Genomic DNA, 18,962 nt, shown 5'->3' with positions numbered 1-18,962 from the left:
GTCAGAGGTCAAAAAGAACCTTAAGCTTGGAACCCAGCCACTAAGCCATCTTCTCTCTGTCATCTCAAACTCACTGCAAAGCCCACTTCCTTGCTTTTTTTTTTGCCATCAGCACAAGCCTGCAAACACCATCCCTGAATACCTGGGCAGGAGTCAGAATTGGCCTTCTTTTTTGAAACCATCTTACCATTTCTTCACAAATAGAAAAATTGCTTCTGGGGGCTCCTTTTAAGCATGGTGTCAGGTCCCAGTCACCAGATACATGTGAAGTCCACACCTCCCCAGCCTACTACTAAAAATGGGCCCAGAGCACAGACACAGGAGTCTTTTCCTGGTTGTCTCGATAATTAGGCATTGTGCTTTTCTGTTCTCTAGAGTCTGGGATGTGAACACGGGCGAAGTTCTGAACACGTTGATCCACCACAACGAGGCTGTACTGCACTTACGCTTCAGCAATGGACTGATGGTGACCTGTTCCAAGGACCGCTCCATCGCAGTGTGGGACATGGCTTCTGCCACTGATATCACTTTACGCCGTGTCCTGGTTGGCCACCGTGCTGCTGTCAATGTAGTAGACTTTGACGATAAGTACATAGTGTCTGCCTCTGGGGACAGGACCATCAAAGTAAGTGTGTCTGCAGTCATAACTCTGCTTGTTCCCATCCCTTTTAGAGCATAGAGAAAGCAGAGGTGGCTTATACCAACCTCGCATCTGGCAAGATCTTTATTCTCCTCCACTTGTGCTTATGCGACCTCAAGGCATGCTCATTCTTTACGCTTCTCAAGTCATAAGCAAGGTCGTAGAAGAGGGTCATGGGGTCCGGACCGAGAGCAGTCCTCTATTTCATGAAAGGACATTGTTGATAACCTTTTTAAGGGGAAGAGAACTAACCTATGGGACATATACCATGTGCCAGAAGCTTCCCATTACTGCCTTACTCCACCCTCCCAGCACTCTGTTGAGCCACATTTTACAGATGTGGCACAGAGGACTGTGCTGGAGACCACATTAGCTAGTTAGTGGCAGAGTTGAGATTTGATTTATTCACCTAATCTTGAGAGCCTGCCATGCCATAGACCCTGGGCTGGATGCTAGAGATATGATGATGAACAAGACATGTCCCTGCCTCCGCGGAGCTCAACATGTGGTGTGAGGCAGACGTGTGACAAGCACTTGTAGTCTAGGGTGATCCATCGGGTATGGTAAATGCAGTGCTGGTTCCAATGTACCTGTTAACTTATTAAAATTTTAGCTTTCCTTATATTTTTATAACAGCCTTATTGAGATATAATTCACATACCATAAGATTCATCATTTTAAAGCATACCATTCAGTGGTTTCGTATATTCACAGTGTTGTATGGTTGTCACTAGTTTCAGAACATCTTCATCACCCTCTGAAAAAGCCTCATACCCATTAGCAGTTCAACCCCCATTCTCTCCCCCCAGTCCCTGGCAATCACTAATCTACTTTCTATGGATTTGCCTATTTGAGACTTTTCAGATAAATGTTATCATATATATGTGGCCTTTTGTGTCTGGCTTCTTTCACTTAGTGTAGTGTTTTCAAGGTTCATCCATGTACTTTGTAGCATGAATCAGTACTTCATTCCTTCTGTTGACTAGAAAAATTCTATGTGTGGATGCACCACATTTTGTTTATCCATTCGTCAGTTCATGGACATTTTGATTGTTTGCACATTCTATCTGTTATAAATAATGCTGCCATAAATATTTGTGTACAAATTTTGCATGGACATATACTTTTAATTCTCTTGGGATAGTAACTCTGTGTTGAACATCTTGAGGAACTGCCAAACTGTTTTCCAAAATGGCTTCACCATTTAACAATCCCACCAGCAGTGTATGGGCTCAGAAACCTTCCTTTTATGACCCGTACTGGCCAGCATTCTAGTATCTAGCCCCACAGATCACAGACTAGATAGCGTCAGACTTTTAGATAGGATAGTCTGGAAGCTGAAAAACTAGGATTTTTGGCACCTCGCTCACCACTCAGTCACACCAATTTGTACGAGACCAGTGCCTGGAAGTCAAGAGGGTTTGGGCCTTTGTACGAAACAGATGTTGCATAATATCAGCCCAGATATTTCTCCATATCCTTGCCAACCCTTGTTAGTGTGTGTGTGTGTGTGTGTGTGTGTGTGTGTGTGTGTGTGTCTTTTTTATTATAGCCATCCTGGTAGGTATTTAGTGGTATCTCTGCAGTTTTGCTTTCGATTTCCCTAATGACCAGTGATGCTGAGCATCTGTTCATGTGCTTATTGGCCATTTTTATAACTTCTTTGAAGAGACATCTACTTAAATCTTTTGCCCTTTTCAAAACTTAGATTATTTGTCTCTTTATTATTTAGTTGCAAAAGTTCTTTACATATTCTGGTTGCAAGTCCCTTATCAGGTAAATGATTTGCAAATATTTTCTTCCTGTGGGTTGTCTTTTCACTTTCTTGATGGTGTCCTTTGAAACACAAATAATTTTAACTTTGATGAAGTCCAGTTTATCAATTTTTTTTTGTTACTTGTGCTTTTATTATCATATCTAAGAAACAGTTGCCTAATACAAGGTCACAAAGATTTACTCTTATGTTTTCTTCTGAGAGTTACAGTTTCAGCTCCTACTTTTAGATCATTGATCCATGTTGAATTAAATTTTTGTATACAGTGTGACACAGGGATCCAACTTCATCCTTCTGCCTCTGGATATCTGGTTGTCCCATTCAACTACAAATGCAGCTAATGAAATGATTCAGGGCACGTTGGTTGCTTTGTGTCTCCTTATTTGGCTGGTATTAAGTGTGTCTGTGGACATCTAAGTCTTGCAGACAGCTTCACAGAAGAGGGGTTATTTGTTCCACATACATAATATTAGGAGTGATGTGTCAAAACAAATGGAGCTGTTCGAGAAACTCTGCTGGAAAAGAAGAGGATGCAAAAGGTGAAGCCCTTTCACGTCAGTTACATTGGGTTTGACGTGTCACCTGGCATAAAGACGTAAAATCTGGCCCAGATCCTCCCCTCTAGGCAAATGAATGTCTGAACCGTCCAGGAGATGTTCTCTTTGTGAAGATCTCAAGGTTTGCAGACTTCACAATTTCCCTCTGTATTTCATTCCAGTCTTATCACTCAGCAGCTAAGGAAATGTTATGCTGTCCAGTCTGTTCCCCAACCTCCCCAGCGTATTTCATAATCAAGTATTGTGGTCATTCTTAGAAGTTCTGATTTTTTTTTTAAAGGTATATTGTGCAAGGGCTTTCCTGCTTTCATTCTTAAACGTATTGCTAATTTGTTGTACAGGTCTGGAGCACGAGCACCTGCGAATTTGTTCGTACTCTGAATGGGCACAAGCGAGGCATTGCCTGTCTCCAGTACAGGGATCGGCTGGTTGTCAGTGGATCATCGGATAATACCATAAGGTGGGTAGAAGTTGGTGTGCTGACAGAGTGGGCTCATTGTTGCCATAGTGTTGACTTATCTCCAGTCCTGATTGCTCAGAGGACTCCGTTTTGGGGGCTGCTTCAGATAAGAAAACTTTAGGTAACTTTTACTTATCCCCCTGGTTCTGCATGCTAAAGTGGGTAAATTGTGTATGCCCTGGGTATTCTTCCAAGATTCCCCCAGTGCACAAGGTTTTATAGCCTCAACTCCACCCAAGATCACTTAATACTACCCTAGTGCCTCAGAACAGAGGATGCTTCAGCCTGATGCTCTCCTTTCCCTTACCGGTGAGCTCCTGCCTCTCTCCCTAACAGAGGGGAGTGTACTTTATTTCTCTCTCCCAACACTGTCATCAATTCCGGTTTGGTCATTTATCTTATCTCCCTTGTTTCTTCCCAACACTCATTGTCCTTGCTTTCTCATAAATATGAATATCTTTAAACACTTTTTATCTTATTAAGAACTTCCCTTAAATATCTGTTTAATTACCCCAAGTCATTTTTCCAACTGTCCCAACATACTCTAGTAGCTCTTTTATAATCAGATTGCCTGTTTGGGCAAAATAAGGATTGGGTTCAAGATTATTTTTTTAGAAAAAGAAAGAAAGAAAGCAAACACAATGTAGCTTAAACTGCCAAAAGTTTTCTTTATCATTTTAAGTTTTAAGGTATCATAAAAGTCAGTTGAGAGCTTGAATCTTGGTTCTGTTGCATTCTTTATGCTTGGTATTACTTAATATTTAAGCAATAAACAATTCTTAACCTCCTCATTGGAATCTCTGAGCTTCTACAAAATAATAATGTGTACTGCTGAATAGTTTATGGAAGGGAACCGCTTTGGTCATAGTGGCAGTGTTCTCTTCACAGTAGATTAGAGAAGCCATCATCACTGACACTGATGAGAGCATTTGCTGAGGGTAGAATATTCATTGGATGTATGATAGGTACTAGTGGGGAGGCTAAGAAAATGTCATTATAGAGTTAATTTGCTAACTTTGTTTTGTACATGTTAGTTTGCTGTGGTTTCTTTTTGCAAATAATGTAGTTAAATCAGTGATAACAATAAAAAAAATCTCTATTTCCAGAATTGTTACATAAATCATATACAGAGAAAAAGGCTGGATGGTAGTCACTGGGTTTATATTTCTAAGACACTGCATATGCCTAATGAGAGGCTCCCACTCTGGCCTTGTAAACCTAGACAGCCCTAGGGTGCAGTCTGTATCTAGGAAGTGGAATCCCTAAGCCTCATCAGGAGAGGGAGACCATTGTGCTGGTCCACCGGTTCTAACCTTGGTGGTGGAAGCCTAACCCCCTGGGCTGTATTTATTATCTTCCCCACACCTACATCCTTTTTCTTCTTTATGGCCTGCAATCCCTGTCTCCCCCTAAAAATTCTTCCTAGACCATTTATTTGGCTACTTGGTTTCATCAACTCAGACATCAAGAGCATGCCTACAAACTAAATGTAATTGAAATTTCTTTGTTGGTATTATTTAAATAATACCAACATGCATGTGATTTTTAAAAGTTTCAAACTATGTAAAAGGAAATAAAATGAAAAGTAAGCCTTTCTCCCAAGTTAGTTCTTAAAAAACACATGAATGGTACAAATGTACACACATATCTTCACATGTGTATAATGTGAACTGGGAGTGAGATAGAAATAAAGATTCCCAGGGTAGAGAAGATCACGTATGGATAGTTTGAATCATGTGTAGGAAGTTGATTCACAGAAATCTGTTTTTCATTCAAGGCTGTGGGATATTGAATGTGGCGCCTGTTTAAGAGTCCTAGAGGGACATGAAGAATTGGTCCGATGCATCCGGTTTGATAACAAGAGGATTGTCAGTGGGGCCTATGATGGGTACGTGTTTCAAATTTTCAAATGCACAGCCATAACTATATGAAGAGGAAAAATAAGTACTGCATATTAAGCAGCTGTGTATGTGCTAGGTATTTCCTATGTAATGGTGGATGGCAGGTATTATTATACCACTTGATCAAGTGGGGACACTCAGACCCAGAAGGATGAATTAATAAGCTTATGCTTTTAACCATTATTGTAAACTCAGGGAGTAGCTTAGGCTTTGCAGGAATTCAGTTCCTTGTCCCAGTGCTAAATTAAACCAGGCTTTTTTTTTTTTTTTTTTTGGTGAGTTCAATGATAAATTTCTTTTCCCCTTTTGGTGAATTGAACACATCCTCTTTAAAAAGCCTCATGACTTTTAAAATGAGCAAATGGCAACCGTAAACCTTTCAAGATGACCTTATATATACTTCACAGACGGGTTAGTTGGTCTGTTCATACTCCTATTATTAACTTTCAGCATTTGCTTAGTTTGGAGAAAGGTATCCTTGGAATTTCACAGAGAGCCCTAGCTTCTGTCAGCGGCACCTACTCAGCCCTAGAGAGCCCCCTGATTAATGAATTTGGTGACATAGATTATCAAGTCAGGAATTGAATTTAGATAATGTGAAGTTGTTTTCTTGTCTCCCTTCAAATAATATTTCTTCACAATTTCAGCAATTCTGAGAATGTGTAGGTCCTTATTTTTTCCAAATCAAGTGTAATTGGTTTAAATACCTTGTCAAAACATCAGCAGGTTCCCCATTAGCTTTTAAAATAGGCAGTTCGAATGCACGCCTTTCTGTCGAGGAAATGCTTGACAATATATAAAATGTTGACTTTTCCACTAATTGTGATTTCATTTTCCTTTCTAGGAAAATCAAAGTTTGGGACTTGCAGGCTGCTCTCGACCCCCGAGCCCCAGCAAGCACGTTGTGTCTGCGCACATTGGTGGTATGTGATCTGTTGAAAGGGAAGTGCTTCCCTGTGCTGGCGGTTGGCCACCTGCAGATAGACCTCCCTGAGCCTATCACTGGAAAGCTTCTGTACCTCACAGCGTGCCTTCTGAGAAATGCGCTGTTCTGTTAATTTTGTTTAGTCAAAATCAGAGAATATTTGACATTCATATTTCTGTGAGCTCTTTTATAAAGAGTATTAACACAACTTAAAATATGAAAGCAGGCTTCCTCATTTGTAGGTGGACTGGTTTCCTCCTAGAACATCAAGTATTTCCTGTCTGCAAGTTTGGGAGATTTCCTAATATGGGTATCTGTAGTTGTGTTGTGTTTTATAACTCAGCACATTTTTTTTTTTTGTACTATTATGGTGGACTTTCCCCTCAATCTGTATTCTACGGATTATTGCTTGGCATATAGGAATACTTTATTTTTATATATTAATCTTGTTTTAGCAACTTTACCAAGCTCATTATTTCTAACAGTCTGTTTACTTTTGTTGTATTTTTGAGGAGACAGTTGTTTGAAAATATTGATAGAGTTTTCTTATTTTCAGTAGTTTTACCTTCTATTTCTATTTTTTCTCTCCTTTCATTGACTAGAACATGCAGAACTTGAGTCAAGGCCATTCTGGTTTTCTTCTTGATTTTAATAGGAAGACTTCTGGTACTTCACCATTAATTTTGATGCTAGCTGTGGTTGGAGATAGATATGCTTGGTGGTGTTAAAAACACTATTCTTCTGGTCCTAGTTTTTACAGTGTATCAAGAATGGGTATTAAATATTGTGGCTTACCTTCTTAAGACCCTTTGTAAGACGATCACATGGTTTTTCTTCGTTGACATATTAATGGGCCAGGGTCTAGGATACAAAGTTAAATTAAAGAAAAAGCCTAGAAGAGAAGGCAGACTCTGTATTCCTAGGGTGAAGGACAAAGCTCAATAAAGCTCTGGAAACTTATTTAGGAATCCTGGATAAGGAGCTGTGTTTTCAGCCTGTGCCAACTCCCTGGTAGTGAGATAGGAGGGATTGTAAAGATTTCGTTTTATGCATCAAGCTGTTATGTTTCACAGGAACATTCTGGACGTGTGTTTCGGCTACAGTTTGATGAATTTCAGATCATCAGCAGCTCCCATGATGACACAATTTTGATTTGGGATTTCTTAAATGTGCCTCCCAGTGCCCAGAATGAGACCCGTTCTCCCTCCAGAACATACACTTACATCTCCAGATAACAGTCTGCACTTTACCTGTTTCAGGTGAGTACTTCCCCCACTTTTAACTTTGCTGATTGAATTCACCTTCCCTTTGGGGAAATTTTATGATTTGGGTTCCTTTCTCAGTAATAGGAACATTAGATGCATCAACTTTGCAGAGTTCTAGCATAAGGCTAGATCTTTATGGTCACATCAAAATAAGATATAAATCGGAATCCTGCTTATTGTGGGTTTTCATATTGGTAGACACCATGGTTCCTGTTTTTTAAAACTTTTCCCAGGTCATACCAATTTAGTACCAGTAAAGTCCTCCAAATTCTGTTTTGCGGTGCAGGGATCTCCTTTTTCTCTTTCTTTCCTGTCTTTCAGTTCTATCTTTTATTTTTAAAAAAATCACCATCAGGCAAACACTTAAAACGACCTCCCCTCCCCGCCCCCCCCATTACAATCCACCCCCCACCACCATTCCCTAGGCTAGGAATCAAAGAAGGGTGTTTGCTGAGAGAGCCCCTAAAACTCGTTCTTCATCCATTAGACACAACAGGTACCCTGGAAGCCAAGTCCTTTGCTCCGGTTACAGGAGGACTTAGGGCCATAATAACACTGATGATGGCATGTTTTGATTACTAAGGGTGTCCAGCTAGAGGATGAGAAGCCTTACTTGGCAGTGTCCTTGGAACTGATTACCATGTTCATCAGGAGCAGTATTCCCAACTCTTGAGAATTTTGCGAGGGGGCCTGTGAATTCTGTGCACATTAAACTTTGTAGATTGAATAAATAATATTTGTGCATATTTGTACTATCATGTATATATGTATGTAAAGACTGTGTTAATAAAATGCATATTTATGTAAAAACATTACTTAATGCTTAGTAGCTTTTTGTCATTGTATATTTTCCTGTTCATTGAATATTAAAAATGTAAAGAAAGTCCATGTGTAGAATCGTGACATTTTTTTGGGTGAAAAGATAGGGAATCACTGGTTTCTAGATCACTAAGTTGACATCTTTTCAGATACTCCTTATTTCTGCTCCAGGAAGTTTGTCTTATTCAGGGTCGGCAGACTACAGCTGGAGGCCAAATTTGACCCACTGCCTAATTTTTTTTATCGTTACCATAGCAATCTAAGAATAGTTTTTTACACTTTTAAATACTTTGAAACAATTAAAAGAAGAATATTATTTTAGAACATGTGAAAATTATATAAAATTCAAATTCCAGTGCCCATAAATAGTCTTATTGGAACACAGCCACAGTTCATCTGTTTATGTATTGTCTGTGGCTGTTTTCGTGCTTCAGTGGCAGAGCTGAGTGGTTGCAAAAGAGACTGTGTGGCCTAAAATATGTACAGTCTGGCCCTTTAAGAAGAAGCATGCAGACCTCTGGTCTTGCCCCTGTTCCATCTATTAGTGATAAACCAAGGATCTGCATCAGGAATGGCAAATGCATTGTTTCTTCATGCCAACTCAGTTTGATCCGTAGTGACTGGCTTGTGTACTGCCTTTGGAAGGATGATGGGACCCCACGTGGACCCAGAAGGACTAAGTGCCTCGATGGCTTGGCTGTGCCTCCCTGGCTATAGGAGCTGAGCCACAGTAGTGACCTGTAAGCCACATAAATAGTTGCCGTTCCTGGTCTCAAGTGTGTTCATACTGGCTCTTGTGACAGTGGCCGTCTCCCTTGCTGCTTTCTCTCTGGATAGATTCTTCACAAGTCAGTTGAGAAGTTCGCATGGCAGAATTTTTATGTTTATTGAATTATAGGAAATTACAGAGGAAGAACGCCAGGATCTCTTTTTTTTTGGCAGGGGGTGGTGGCGCTGCATTTGATCTTCGCTGCTGCGTGCGGGCTTTCTCTGGTTGTGGCGAGCGGGGGCTACTCTTCGTTGCGGTGCAGGGGCTTCTCATTGCGGTGGCTTCTCTTGTTGCGGAGCACAGGCTCTAGGCGCGCAGGCTTCAGTAGTTGTGGCTCACGGGCTTCAGTAGTTGTGGCTTACGGGCTCTAGAGCGCAGGCTCAGCAGTTGTGGCGCACGGGCTTAGTTGCTCTGCGGCCTGTGGGATCCTCCCGGACCAGGGCTCAAACCCGCGTCCCCTGCGTTGGCAGGCTGATTCGTAACCACTGAGCCACCAGGGAAGCCCGGCAAGGATTTCTTGAGTGATTGCTCTTCCCCGCCTCAACCTCCCTTCGCCCCAAACCAAAGAAATACATAAGGAAGGAGGAAGGGACCCAAATTTCCTCCCTCCTGGTCTCTTCTTCTCCCTCTTCAGCCCACCCTTCATCCTGCTACCAACTATGGTCATCTTAGCCCTGCCTCTGCCGTACTCCTCTTCACTAGCTTCCTGTTGTTTTCAGGAACAAGGCTTAGCTAAGATTAGCTAACAGAAATTTCAGTATCTAGCTCTTACCTTCTGTCCTCTCTACCCTCCCCCACCCCAGCCTTGCATTCTTCCCTCCCAAAAATCTGGGGCTCCAACCAGACTGAATTCTGTTTAATTTCCCTAATTACACTTCAGTAGTACAGACCTCTGCCACCTCCCTCCCCTTGCTTGTGTTGTTAGGGTTTTGTAGATACCACCACACCCCCACTCCTTTACTTCATCTGACTTAATTTATTATTTGGTATTGAAATGATTTGCATGCCTGTCTCTCTTACAAGGCGTGGAGCTCCTTTTATTTTGGAGCCCCAGTATCTAATAGAGCGCACAGTGTATTATGAGTGCTTGTTGACATTTGTTGGTCAAGTGACACCCGGGGCCAACATGACATCTTTGTGCTCTTTCTCCTGGGCCAACAAGAATTTGCCCATAAATAAATATGTGTGAAACTGCAGTGTATTCATACGCCTTCCGCAAACATAAAGATAATAGCTCAGTAAGAAATTGCAATAAGTTGTCTAAAGTGGCATAGTCAAGTACTAGATATATTCCTTACATATAGACAGGTACCTAGATGTACACATCTCCCTCTGCCCTGCCCCCTTCACCTTTGCTAAGCCCCATTGCTGTTCTTGAATCAATTTTATTGAGGTATGATTTTGGTAAAACAGACTGTACCCATTTAAAGTATACTGTTTTGTGACAAGTTTTTACAAATGTATACACCCCTGCAACTTCCTCCACACTCCAGGTAAGAACATTTTTATCACCCCCCCAGAAGTTCTCTTGTGTCCTCTTTGTAGTCAGAGCCTGATCCCATCACAGCCTTAGCAAACTCTGACCTGCTTCCTTTCACTAGATTAGTTTACATTTTCTACAGCTGCACTGTCCACTTTGTGGGGTTTTTTTTAAAATTTATTTAATTAATTTATTTTTGGCTGTGTTGGGTCTTCGTTGCTGCGTGTGAGCTTTCTCTAGTTGCGGTGAGCCAGGGTTGTTCTTCACTGCGGTGCACGGGCTTCTCACTGTGGTGGCTTCTCGTTGTGGAGAACAGGCTCTAGGCACGCGGGCTTCAGTAGTTGTGGCACGCGGGCTTCAGTAGTTGTGGTACACGGGCTTAGTTGCTCCGCGGCATGTGGGATCTTCCCGGACCAGGGCTCGAACCCGTGTCCCCTGCATTGGCAGGTGTATTCTTTTTTTTTTTTTAAAGATTTATTGATTGATTGATTGCTATGTTGGGTCTTCGTTTCTGTGCGAGGGCTTTCTCTAGCTGCGGCAAGTGGGGGGCCACTCTTCATCGCGGTGCGCGGGCCTCTCACTATTGCGGCCTCTCTTGTTGCGGAGTACAGGCTCCAGACGCGCAGGCTCAGCAGTTGTGGTTCACGGGCCCGGTTGCTCCACGGCATGTGGGATCCTCCCAGACCAGGGCTCGAACCCGTGTCCCCTGCATTAGCAGGCAGATTCTCAACCACCGCGCCACCAGGGAAGCCCCGGCAGGTGTATTCTTAACCACTGCGCCACCAAGGAAGTCCCTGCACTGTCCACTTTGGTAGTCACGAACCATATGTGGCTATTAAGCTCATGAAATGTGTCCGGTTTGATTTAGGAACTAAAGTTTTAATTATATTTGAATTGAATTGAATTGGATTTTTAATTGTATTTAATTATACTTCATTTAAACTTAAATTTAAATAGCTACATGCAGCGGGCTTCCCTGGTGGTGCAGTGGTTGGGAATCCGCCGGCCAGAGCAGGGGACGTGGGTTCGAGCCCTGGTCCAGGAAGGTCCCACGTGCCGCGGAGCAACTGGGCCTGTGCGCCACGGCTGCTGGGCTTGAGCTGTGGAGCCCGCGAGCTGCAGCTGCTGGGCCTGCATACCACAACTACTGAACCCTGTGCACCTGGAGCCTGTGCTCCGCAGCGGGAGAGGCCACCGTAGTGAGGGGTCCCCACTCACTGCAGCTGGAGGGAGCCCGCGTGCAGCAATGGACACCCAACGCAGCCAAAAATTTTTAAAAATAAAAAATAAAAAAATAAATAGCTACATGTAGCTAGTGACTACCGTGTTTGGACCAGCATCATTGTAAGAGTTCTATATGCTTAGCTTTTACATTTAGGTCTTTGATCCATTTAGAATTAATATTTGTGTGTGGTGTTTTTTTTACAGCCTTCTAGGTGTTCCAGCTCTTTTGGGTTAAAAGACTGTCCTCTTCCCATCGAATTGTTATAGCACTCTGTCAAAAACTCAGTTGACCACTTGTTTGTAGTTCTTTTTCTGGCCTCTATTCTGTTCTGTGATCTATGGCTATCCTTTTACCAATACCATGCTGTGTAATAAGTCAACTTTAAAAAAATTGTTTTGACTCTTCTGGGTCCTTTTGGTTTTCATACTCATTTTTGAATGAAATTGTCAAATTCTATGAAGATTATGGGATTATGATCAGGACTGCATTGAATCTAAAGGTCATCTTGGGGAGAACTTCCATCTTTAACAAATGTTGAGTCTTCTAATCCATAAACCCAGTATATCTCTTTATTATTTAGGTCTTCTTCAGTTTCTCTTCAACAGTGTTTTGCAGTTTTTAGTGTAGAAATCTTGCACATCTTTTGTTAAGTTTATTCTGTTCTTAATTTTTTATTTTCTAGGCTATACATTTCTCTCTCTGCATTGCTTTGACTATATCCCAATGCTTCTGCTTCTATTTTCCCACATAAGAGAAATAGATAAAATAGAACACAGACAACTACAATTGTGGCTGAGCTTCTGGAATGGATAGGGTCAGGGGAGTAGGTATATCATACAACAACTTAAGTATACCTCTTTTGTAGTTTTGATATGTGTTTGTGTCTTTCCACTCTGCTAAAGAAGCACATGATAAAATCTAAGACATCTGTAGTATGTTTTCTCCCCCTCTGGCGAATTTGATAGATGAATTATAGAACATAGTAAACTTTCACAAATTGGACAACTTTTATATACTACTTTAAAATGCCGTGAAATTAGATTCGTTTGATTGAGAGATGAAATGATCACCAATGCCGTTTCTCTCATTGGCTGTGGTGGAAAGGAAACTGTAGTGTTACTTCTTCCAGGCCCTCCTCTCGCCCCCTTTTTGGGAACCTAAGAACAACTGCCTTGTTATGATCCACAATTATAAATCAGTGGAAAAATCTTATCTGCTTTTTAAGCAGCACAAGCAATGAAACCTCAAATGTGTTTGTCTCTTCAAAGTGAATTACTTTTGACAACCTTGGCAGTCAACTTTATAGATTTTATTGCTCTTTTCCAAATTCTTTTCATTTATTGTAACATGAAAAAAATTATTACCATGTGATGCTGTAAAATTTATGCATAATAAGAAACACTACCCTAATGATGATTTAACCTTGCAGTAAAATATTTACCCCTAAAATACAAGGTAAGAGTATTTCTATGTCGAGAAATTTAGCAATAGAGTTTTTTGCTGAGTCATTTTTTAAAAAAATTACTAACTCCCAAGAGCTATGTATACAGTAGCTCTTTTTTTTATTATGAGACAATATAAGAGCACTATTAGGAAATTAGTAAAAGGTAGATAACTCCTCTTCTTGGTTCACCATTATTAACTCCTTTGTATGTAGCCTTTCAGGCTTTTAAAAATTATGGTTGATAACCGTGCTTTTTTTTTTCTTTATTGTGAAATTGTTGCCTGTCAGTAATGTCACTATTTGTCTAAATTATCGTTCCTAATGGCAAAATCATATTTGATTGTTTGGATATGCACCTGTTATATATTTATATTCCCCCCCCCCCCATATTATAAAACACATTGCCATGATTCTTTCAGCTTAATCTTTGCCCAATCTTTTATTACCTTTGGATAGAATTCTAGAAATGTCTGCAGTGTCTAGGTTGAAAGGTATGATGTTTAAAGGGGTTTGATACTTAAGAGTTGTGTTACCCTCCAGAAGAGTTACATCAGTTGACATTCCCACCAGCAGCGTTTGAGAGTGCTGACTTCTTATCTCTGGGTGTTAATATTTTTAAAATAATTCAAATACTCTTACATATCCTTCATGGGAAAACAGTGGCAGATGAAATTGTGAATCTGTCTTGCATTCGTTTGGAAGCTTATTAGGATTCTTGTGAAATTAGGATTTTGTGAAAATTAACAACCTTTTAGGAAAACTGCCTTTAAAAAAATATATACAAGCTTTAAAAGCAAAACAAAACCAAACAACCACCCCCACGCCCCCTTTCTTTTTCTCTCTCTCTTTTTGGCCATAGAATTTTAGACCTAAAGGTGACTTAGATCTTCCAGGCCAATGGTTTAGTGCAGTGTTTGGAAAGGGTTGTAACTTATTAGTGGTTGTGAAATCATTTTAATGGATTTTGACTTTGGGTGAAATTTAGGATATAAAATGTCAGCCTGCATTGTCCATAGTAATGATTAGTGTTGTTTCCTGAATGTTCTGCGTAGGGGTTTGTGTGTGTATCTACATACACGGATGAATGTAGAGATTGTGATTAAAATGTGTTCCTGACTCAAGGTCATGGTCTAAAAAATATAGAACATTCAGTTGTCTTCCCCTCTACATCGTGTTGTCCTTTTATAAATGATTTATTTCAAAAAGAAGTAATTTCTGACTGTTGGCATTCTGTTTAGAAGGTGTACTCTGTTTCCTAGATTTTATGTATTTTTGTTTCACAGTGATAGATGAAGACTCTTGGTCGGTCATGAGAGAGGTCCTGGTGGCCTCTGGATGGCGTAAATTTAAGATTATGCTGAATATAAAATCTAACATTAAGCATATTTTGTTACATGCATAACTTTTAGCAGCAGCATGAAAGATGATAGGTTATAGGGTCAGTCATCTCTTAGAATCCCCTCTCTGTCACTTAACGGCTAATGCTTGCTTTTTTTTTTTTTCTCTGGAAGCATAGTTGATTTACAATGTTGTGTTAATTTCTGCTGTACAGCAAACTGACTCAGTAATACACACATAAATACATTCTTTTTTATATTCTTTTCCATTATGGTTTATCCCAGGATATAATGGCTAATGCTTTAAACCAAATAATGTTTCTGAGCCTCAGTTCTCTTATTTGTAAAGTAGGCATAATAGTTTCTACCTCATAAAGTTCTTGAGAGGTTGAAATAAACCTGATACCTGGTATGTAGTATGCGCAAAACAACTTGCAGCTTCTATTTTGATGCTGATTATTTAAAAATCAGTGTTATGTGTGCGCAAGTACATACATGCCTGTGTGGATGTGGATGGGCTGTGGTGTATATCTCCATGTCTAACCAGAATATCCATCCATACTCCCTTTGTTTTCTTGTTTTTTCAGGGTTTCCTAGTCTTGAACTACTGGCTACATGGCTACCAAATGCCTAAGGGAGTTCTTCACAGCTGAGTTATGAAGCTGGAATTGGTTCTAGATGCTGGGTAGATGCAAAGCAGCCTAACTCTTCAAGTACCGACGTTTCTCACCTCCGATTCCGGCCTCTACTTTGAGAAGGATACCTTAGCTTCACCGACTTTCAGTAGTGCAGAAGCCCATTTCCTCCCCCCACCAGTGAAAAGAAATCTATCGCTTCAAATGTAAATTGTTCATATAAAAGGAACGTACAGTCTGTTTTACAGAAGTAAATCGACCGTCAAGAGAAGACTTGGCCTCTAATTTATATTGCTTTGCACTTTGGTCTGATACTAAGAAACAGCATTCTTCGGTGAAATTTTGGGTGCCAAACACCTACCCAGAATGTCCAGGGCTTTCCTTTTCAGAAGTTAGCATTCTCCTTTTGACCGTCCAAGTCATTATGAATTGTGACTTGTATTAGGAACATGTTGGACAATGGAAACATTTCTCTGGATTGTTTTAGTAATATTTTTTGGATTATACTTCCTTTCTGTACCAATTTCTTTTAATTTAAAGAACTGTAAGCCAGGTTATATTATCTCCCAACAGGTAATATAGCTCTTTTCTTTTATTAACTGTTCTCTGTACCCGCAACCATCTCCTGATATTTGGTAGAGTAACACCTTTACATGTGTGCTTGCCTCCTAATTTAAAATACTGTATCCGCATGTAGATATAATGTACATAACAGTTTAACCTCAAGGTTGCTCGAGTCAGGGCCCCCGTGCCTGAGACACTAATGCAGAGTGTGTTCACCCTTAGCCGTGGGCTGGGCTCAAGAACCCGCTACCAGGGTTGATGTGGATTACCTAGAACCCTTCCTGCAGTATTCATATGGTGTTCTTATTTTGTCATTGTCATTGTCATTGTGCGTGTGGTGTGTGTGTGTTTTAATGGGAATCTTGTTTTAAGATGTAATTTCTAAAGTTTAACACAAAATGTTTTATTCGTTGTGCAGTATATACAATGGAGAGGTACCTTAAATACTTTTGTTGTTCTTTTCCTCATCAGTACTCCTAAGTACTTGTGGTCACTTCCCATAGCATTCATTTGACTTCACCGTCACAGGTCACACTCTGTGTGTTAGTAACCCTGGGAAGGGAAGAGCGAGAAGGCCCCGCTGACTGGCTCTCCCGGCTCTGGCGTTCGTGCGTCCTGCCCTTGTCAGGTGGTAGCAGGGCCCACTTGTGTGTTGGAGCCCGGGACCCGGGTCAGGCTGGTTCAGGGGCCTGTCTTGAGTGGAAGGGTCCTCCCAGGTGGTGTGAAGCCTCAGGCTCATGATCCCATCCCTGTCATCTCTGGTGTCGCCTGCTGCCGTGGCCCCGGCAAGCTCTCCTGGCTCCCGAGCGCTCCGCAGCCCGAATGTGTGAATGGCACCATCATGCTGACATGCATGGAAAGGACTTTGGCATCTGGTTGGCACTCCTTTTCCCTTGTTCAATATTAGGTTTTGATTTGCCCCTTGCCATTGTTTCCAAAGATCAAGGAATGTTGCTAACATTTTAAAGGACCAATGAGAACTTCCTGTAACTAAACCTCTTCCCGTGGAAGCACACTCTCCCACTGAGGGGAAGGTGCCTGGGCTCTTGCTTTGTCCTTTACATTGAGAATGGTGTCGGAATCAATGTGTGTGTCTGTGGTTGTTTATTGGGTTGGTTTGCTTTTTTGTTTTCCTTTATCCTTTTTAAAAAATACATCCTTCCCTCCTACATGTTAGTGAATTAATTTCTGTTCTTGAAAAGTTGAGTCTCAAAGTGTTAAAAAAAAGAAATCTCCGTTCAGCGGGTGGATGTTGTAACCCTGACAGCGGTTGTGAAAGTGACTTAACTTTGACCACTCTTACCTTACAGCTTTAATATCAGATTGGTTAGGGGAGCCCAGGGGGCAGGGCAGGGAGGGGCAGGGGAGGAGGCAATTCTTCTGAAAGAATGGACTTTCCGTGGTTGTTTTTGCATGTTTAATATAGAAATTCTGGTTCCTTGGGAGATCATGGCCTTTGAATATGCACACAACCTTTGAATTGTGCCTACTAAATTATAGCAGGGGACTTTGGCACCCGAGGAATTCTGACTTTCTGGGATTATAGTAGTAATTCCCAGCTGTACTCTGGACTTTATTTTGCTAACCATAATTGAGAAACTGTAAATTACTGCTATATTAATGTTTTAAAGCACTGGGATAGTCTAATTCTAACTTGTAATTAATTATGTTTGCCAATAACTGTTTGAAATAAATTTGTGTCTGAACAGCTATTGAAACTGTTAAATTGTACAGATATTATTCACGACAGCTTTGTACTGTGGAATGTGCTTAATAAAAAACAAAAAGTTTGACCTTTGTCCAATAAATTGCTAAGTAATGTCAGTAAATCAAGTATGAGTATTATGCAGTACACCTGATCTGGCTTCATGCAATTGTTACTTCAGCTACTAATTCAAAGCCAATACTCTTAATAAAGTGTTGCAATACTCTGATGTTCTGTTAAGAAATTTTTCAAAAAAAACTGTTAACGTGCTGTCAGTAATTCAGTGACATACAATTAAAGTTTGTAGATTGAAAAAATCATCTGCTCTGTACAGTGAGGTTGAAGGCAAAGTACTTTTTTTGGTGTGTGAGAACTGCTATGAGATAATGCCAGTCCATGCCCTGGGGCTGGTTCAGAACTCCTCCCCAGCAAATCTGCTTTCCACAAGTGCTTAATTGCCTTGCGAGTTACTGTGAAAATGGCCCCTTAAACGTGCCAAATGGCTCGGGGCGGGAGTGGATCCTCTGCTTCTCGAAGGGGTGGGGGTGGGGCCGTGTGAGAAGTGCAGCTGCAGCCCTCTCCCCCTTACACATCGGACATGAAATTGTTGTCTTTCCTTTTGGCAGATTGACACATCGCTGGTTGAGGACTAGAGCAGGAGGAATACAGTTAGTATCTGCAGGATTCTGTTCAGGAGGCCTGAGTAGTAGCAGAGTTTTCCTGATAACTAGATTCTGCCAGCCCTTAGCTGAATTGGTAATGTAGACTTCTGAGATGAAATTAGAGTAATTCTATGCTCTATGAGTTTAATTCTAAAATTCTGTGAGTTTTGCCCCCACTCATTTTTCTTGTAAAAAAAAATGTTTTAGAAATAGGTAGTATGCCTACGGTTAAGAAAACCAATTTACAAGCCATAAAAGATAGTGTACAAAGTGGTTCTCCCTTTCACTCTTGACCCTCTGTCCTCCAATCCTTGTTAACCAGTTTTTTGCATATCCTCTGACGGATAATAGTCTGTGTATGGAAGGGTGTGTGTATGTATGTGTCTATGCATATATGCCTACCTACCTGCCATACAAACATACATAACTGTCCCCACGCCCTGTAACATTAATGGTAGCATGCTGTACTGCACCTTCTCATCTAGTCTTCTTGAGATTATATCCTATGTCAGTACACGTAATTCTACCTCATTCTTGCTGATGGCTGCCTAGTATTTGGTTATAAGGATATTCCGTAAGTTATTTAGTTCCTTGAGCATCGGGTTGAGGTGGTTTCTTGTCTCTTCCTGTGATGGCTCTCCATTTTCACAGGTCTTTTCTATCCCTGCCTGTGCTAAACAGAATGAACTGTTCTTGGTGATTTGGGCTAATCATTATGAACAGCAGATGTTGAATCCAAACTGGTGGAAGAGCCTCAGGTGTCGGACTGGATCTTCACCCCTGCAGGAGGTGTCGTCTCC

The 18,962-nt window shown here is 41.0% G+C and overlaps 1 protein-coding gene across 7 annotated transcripts in view; it reads left to right on the top strand.

Annotated features, from left to right (window-relative positions):
• Positions 1-17,729, top strand: part of FBXW11 (F-box and WD repeat domain containing 11) — a 130,516-nt gene extending 112,787 nt beyond the window's left edge. For all 7 annotated transcript variants that reach the window (XM_068536351.1, XM_068536354.1, XM_068536355.1 and 4 more), the window contains 6 exons: positions 376-625; positions 3,313-3,431; positions 5,209-5,319; positions 6,177-6,255; positions 7,331-7,516; positions 15,184-17,729. In XM_068536351.1, the coding sequence (XP_068392452.1) occupies positions 376-625; positions 3,313-3,431; positions 5,209-5,319; positions 6,177-6,255; positions 7,331-7,492 (721 nt within the window). In that variant the 3' untranslated portion in view covers positions 7,493-7,516; positions 15,184-17,729. The remainder of the gene's footprint in view (positions 1-375; positions 626-3,312; positions 3,432-5,208; positions 5,320-6,176; positions 6,256-7,330; positions 7,517-15,183) is intronic.
• The last annotated feature ends 1,233 nt before the right edge of the window (positions 17,730-18,962 follow it).

The sequence above is a fragment of the Eschrichtius robustus genome, chromosome 2, assembly GCF_028021215.1.
Source record: "Eschrichtius robustus isolate mEscRob2 chromosome 2, mEscRob2.pri, whole genome shotgun sequence".
Taxonomy (NCBI): Eukaryota; Metazoa; Chordata; class Mammalia; order Artiodactyla; family Eschrichtiidae; genus Eschrichtius; species Eschrichtius robustus.
Note: the sequence above shows the minus strand (reverse complement) of the source record. Positions and strands in the feature narration are given on the sequence as shown.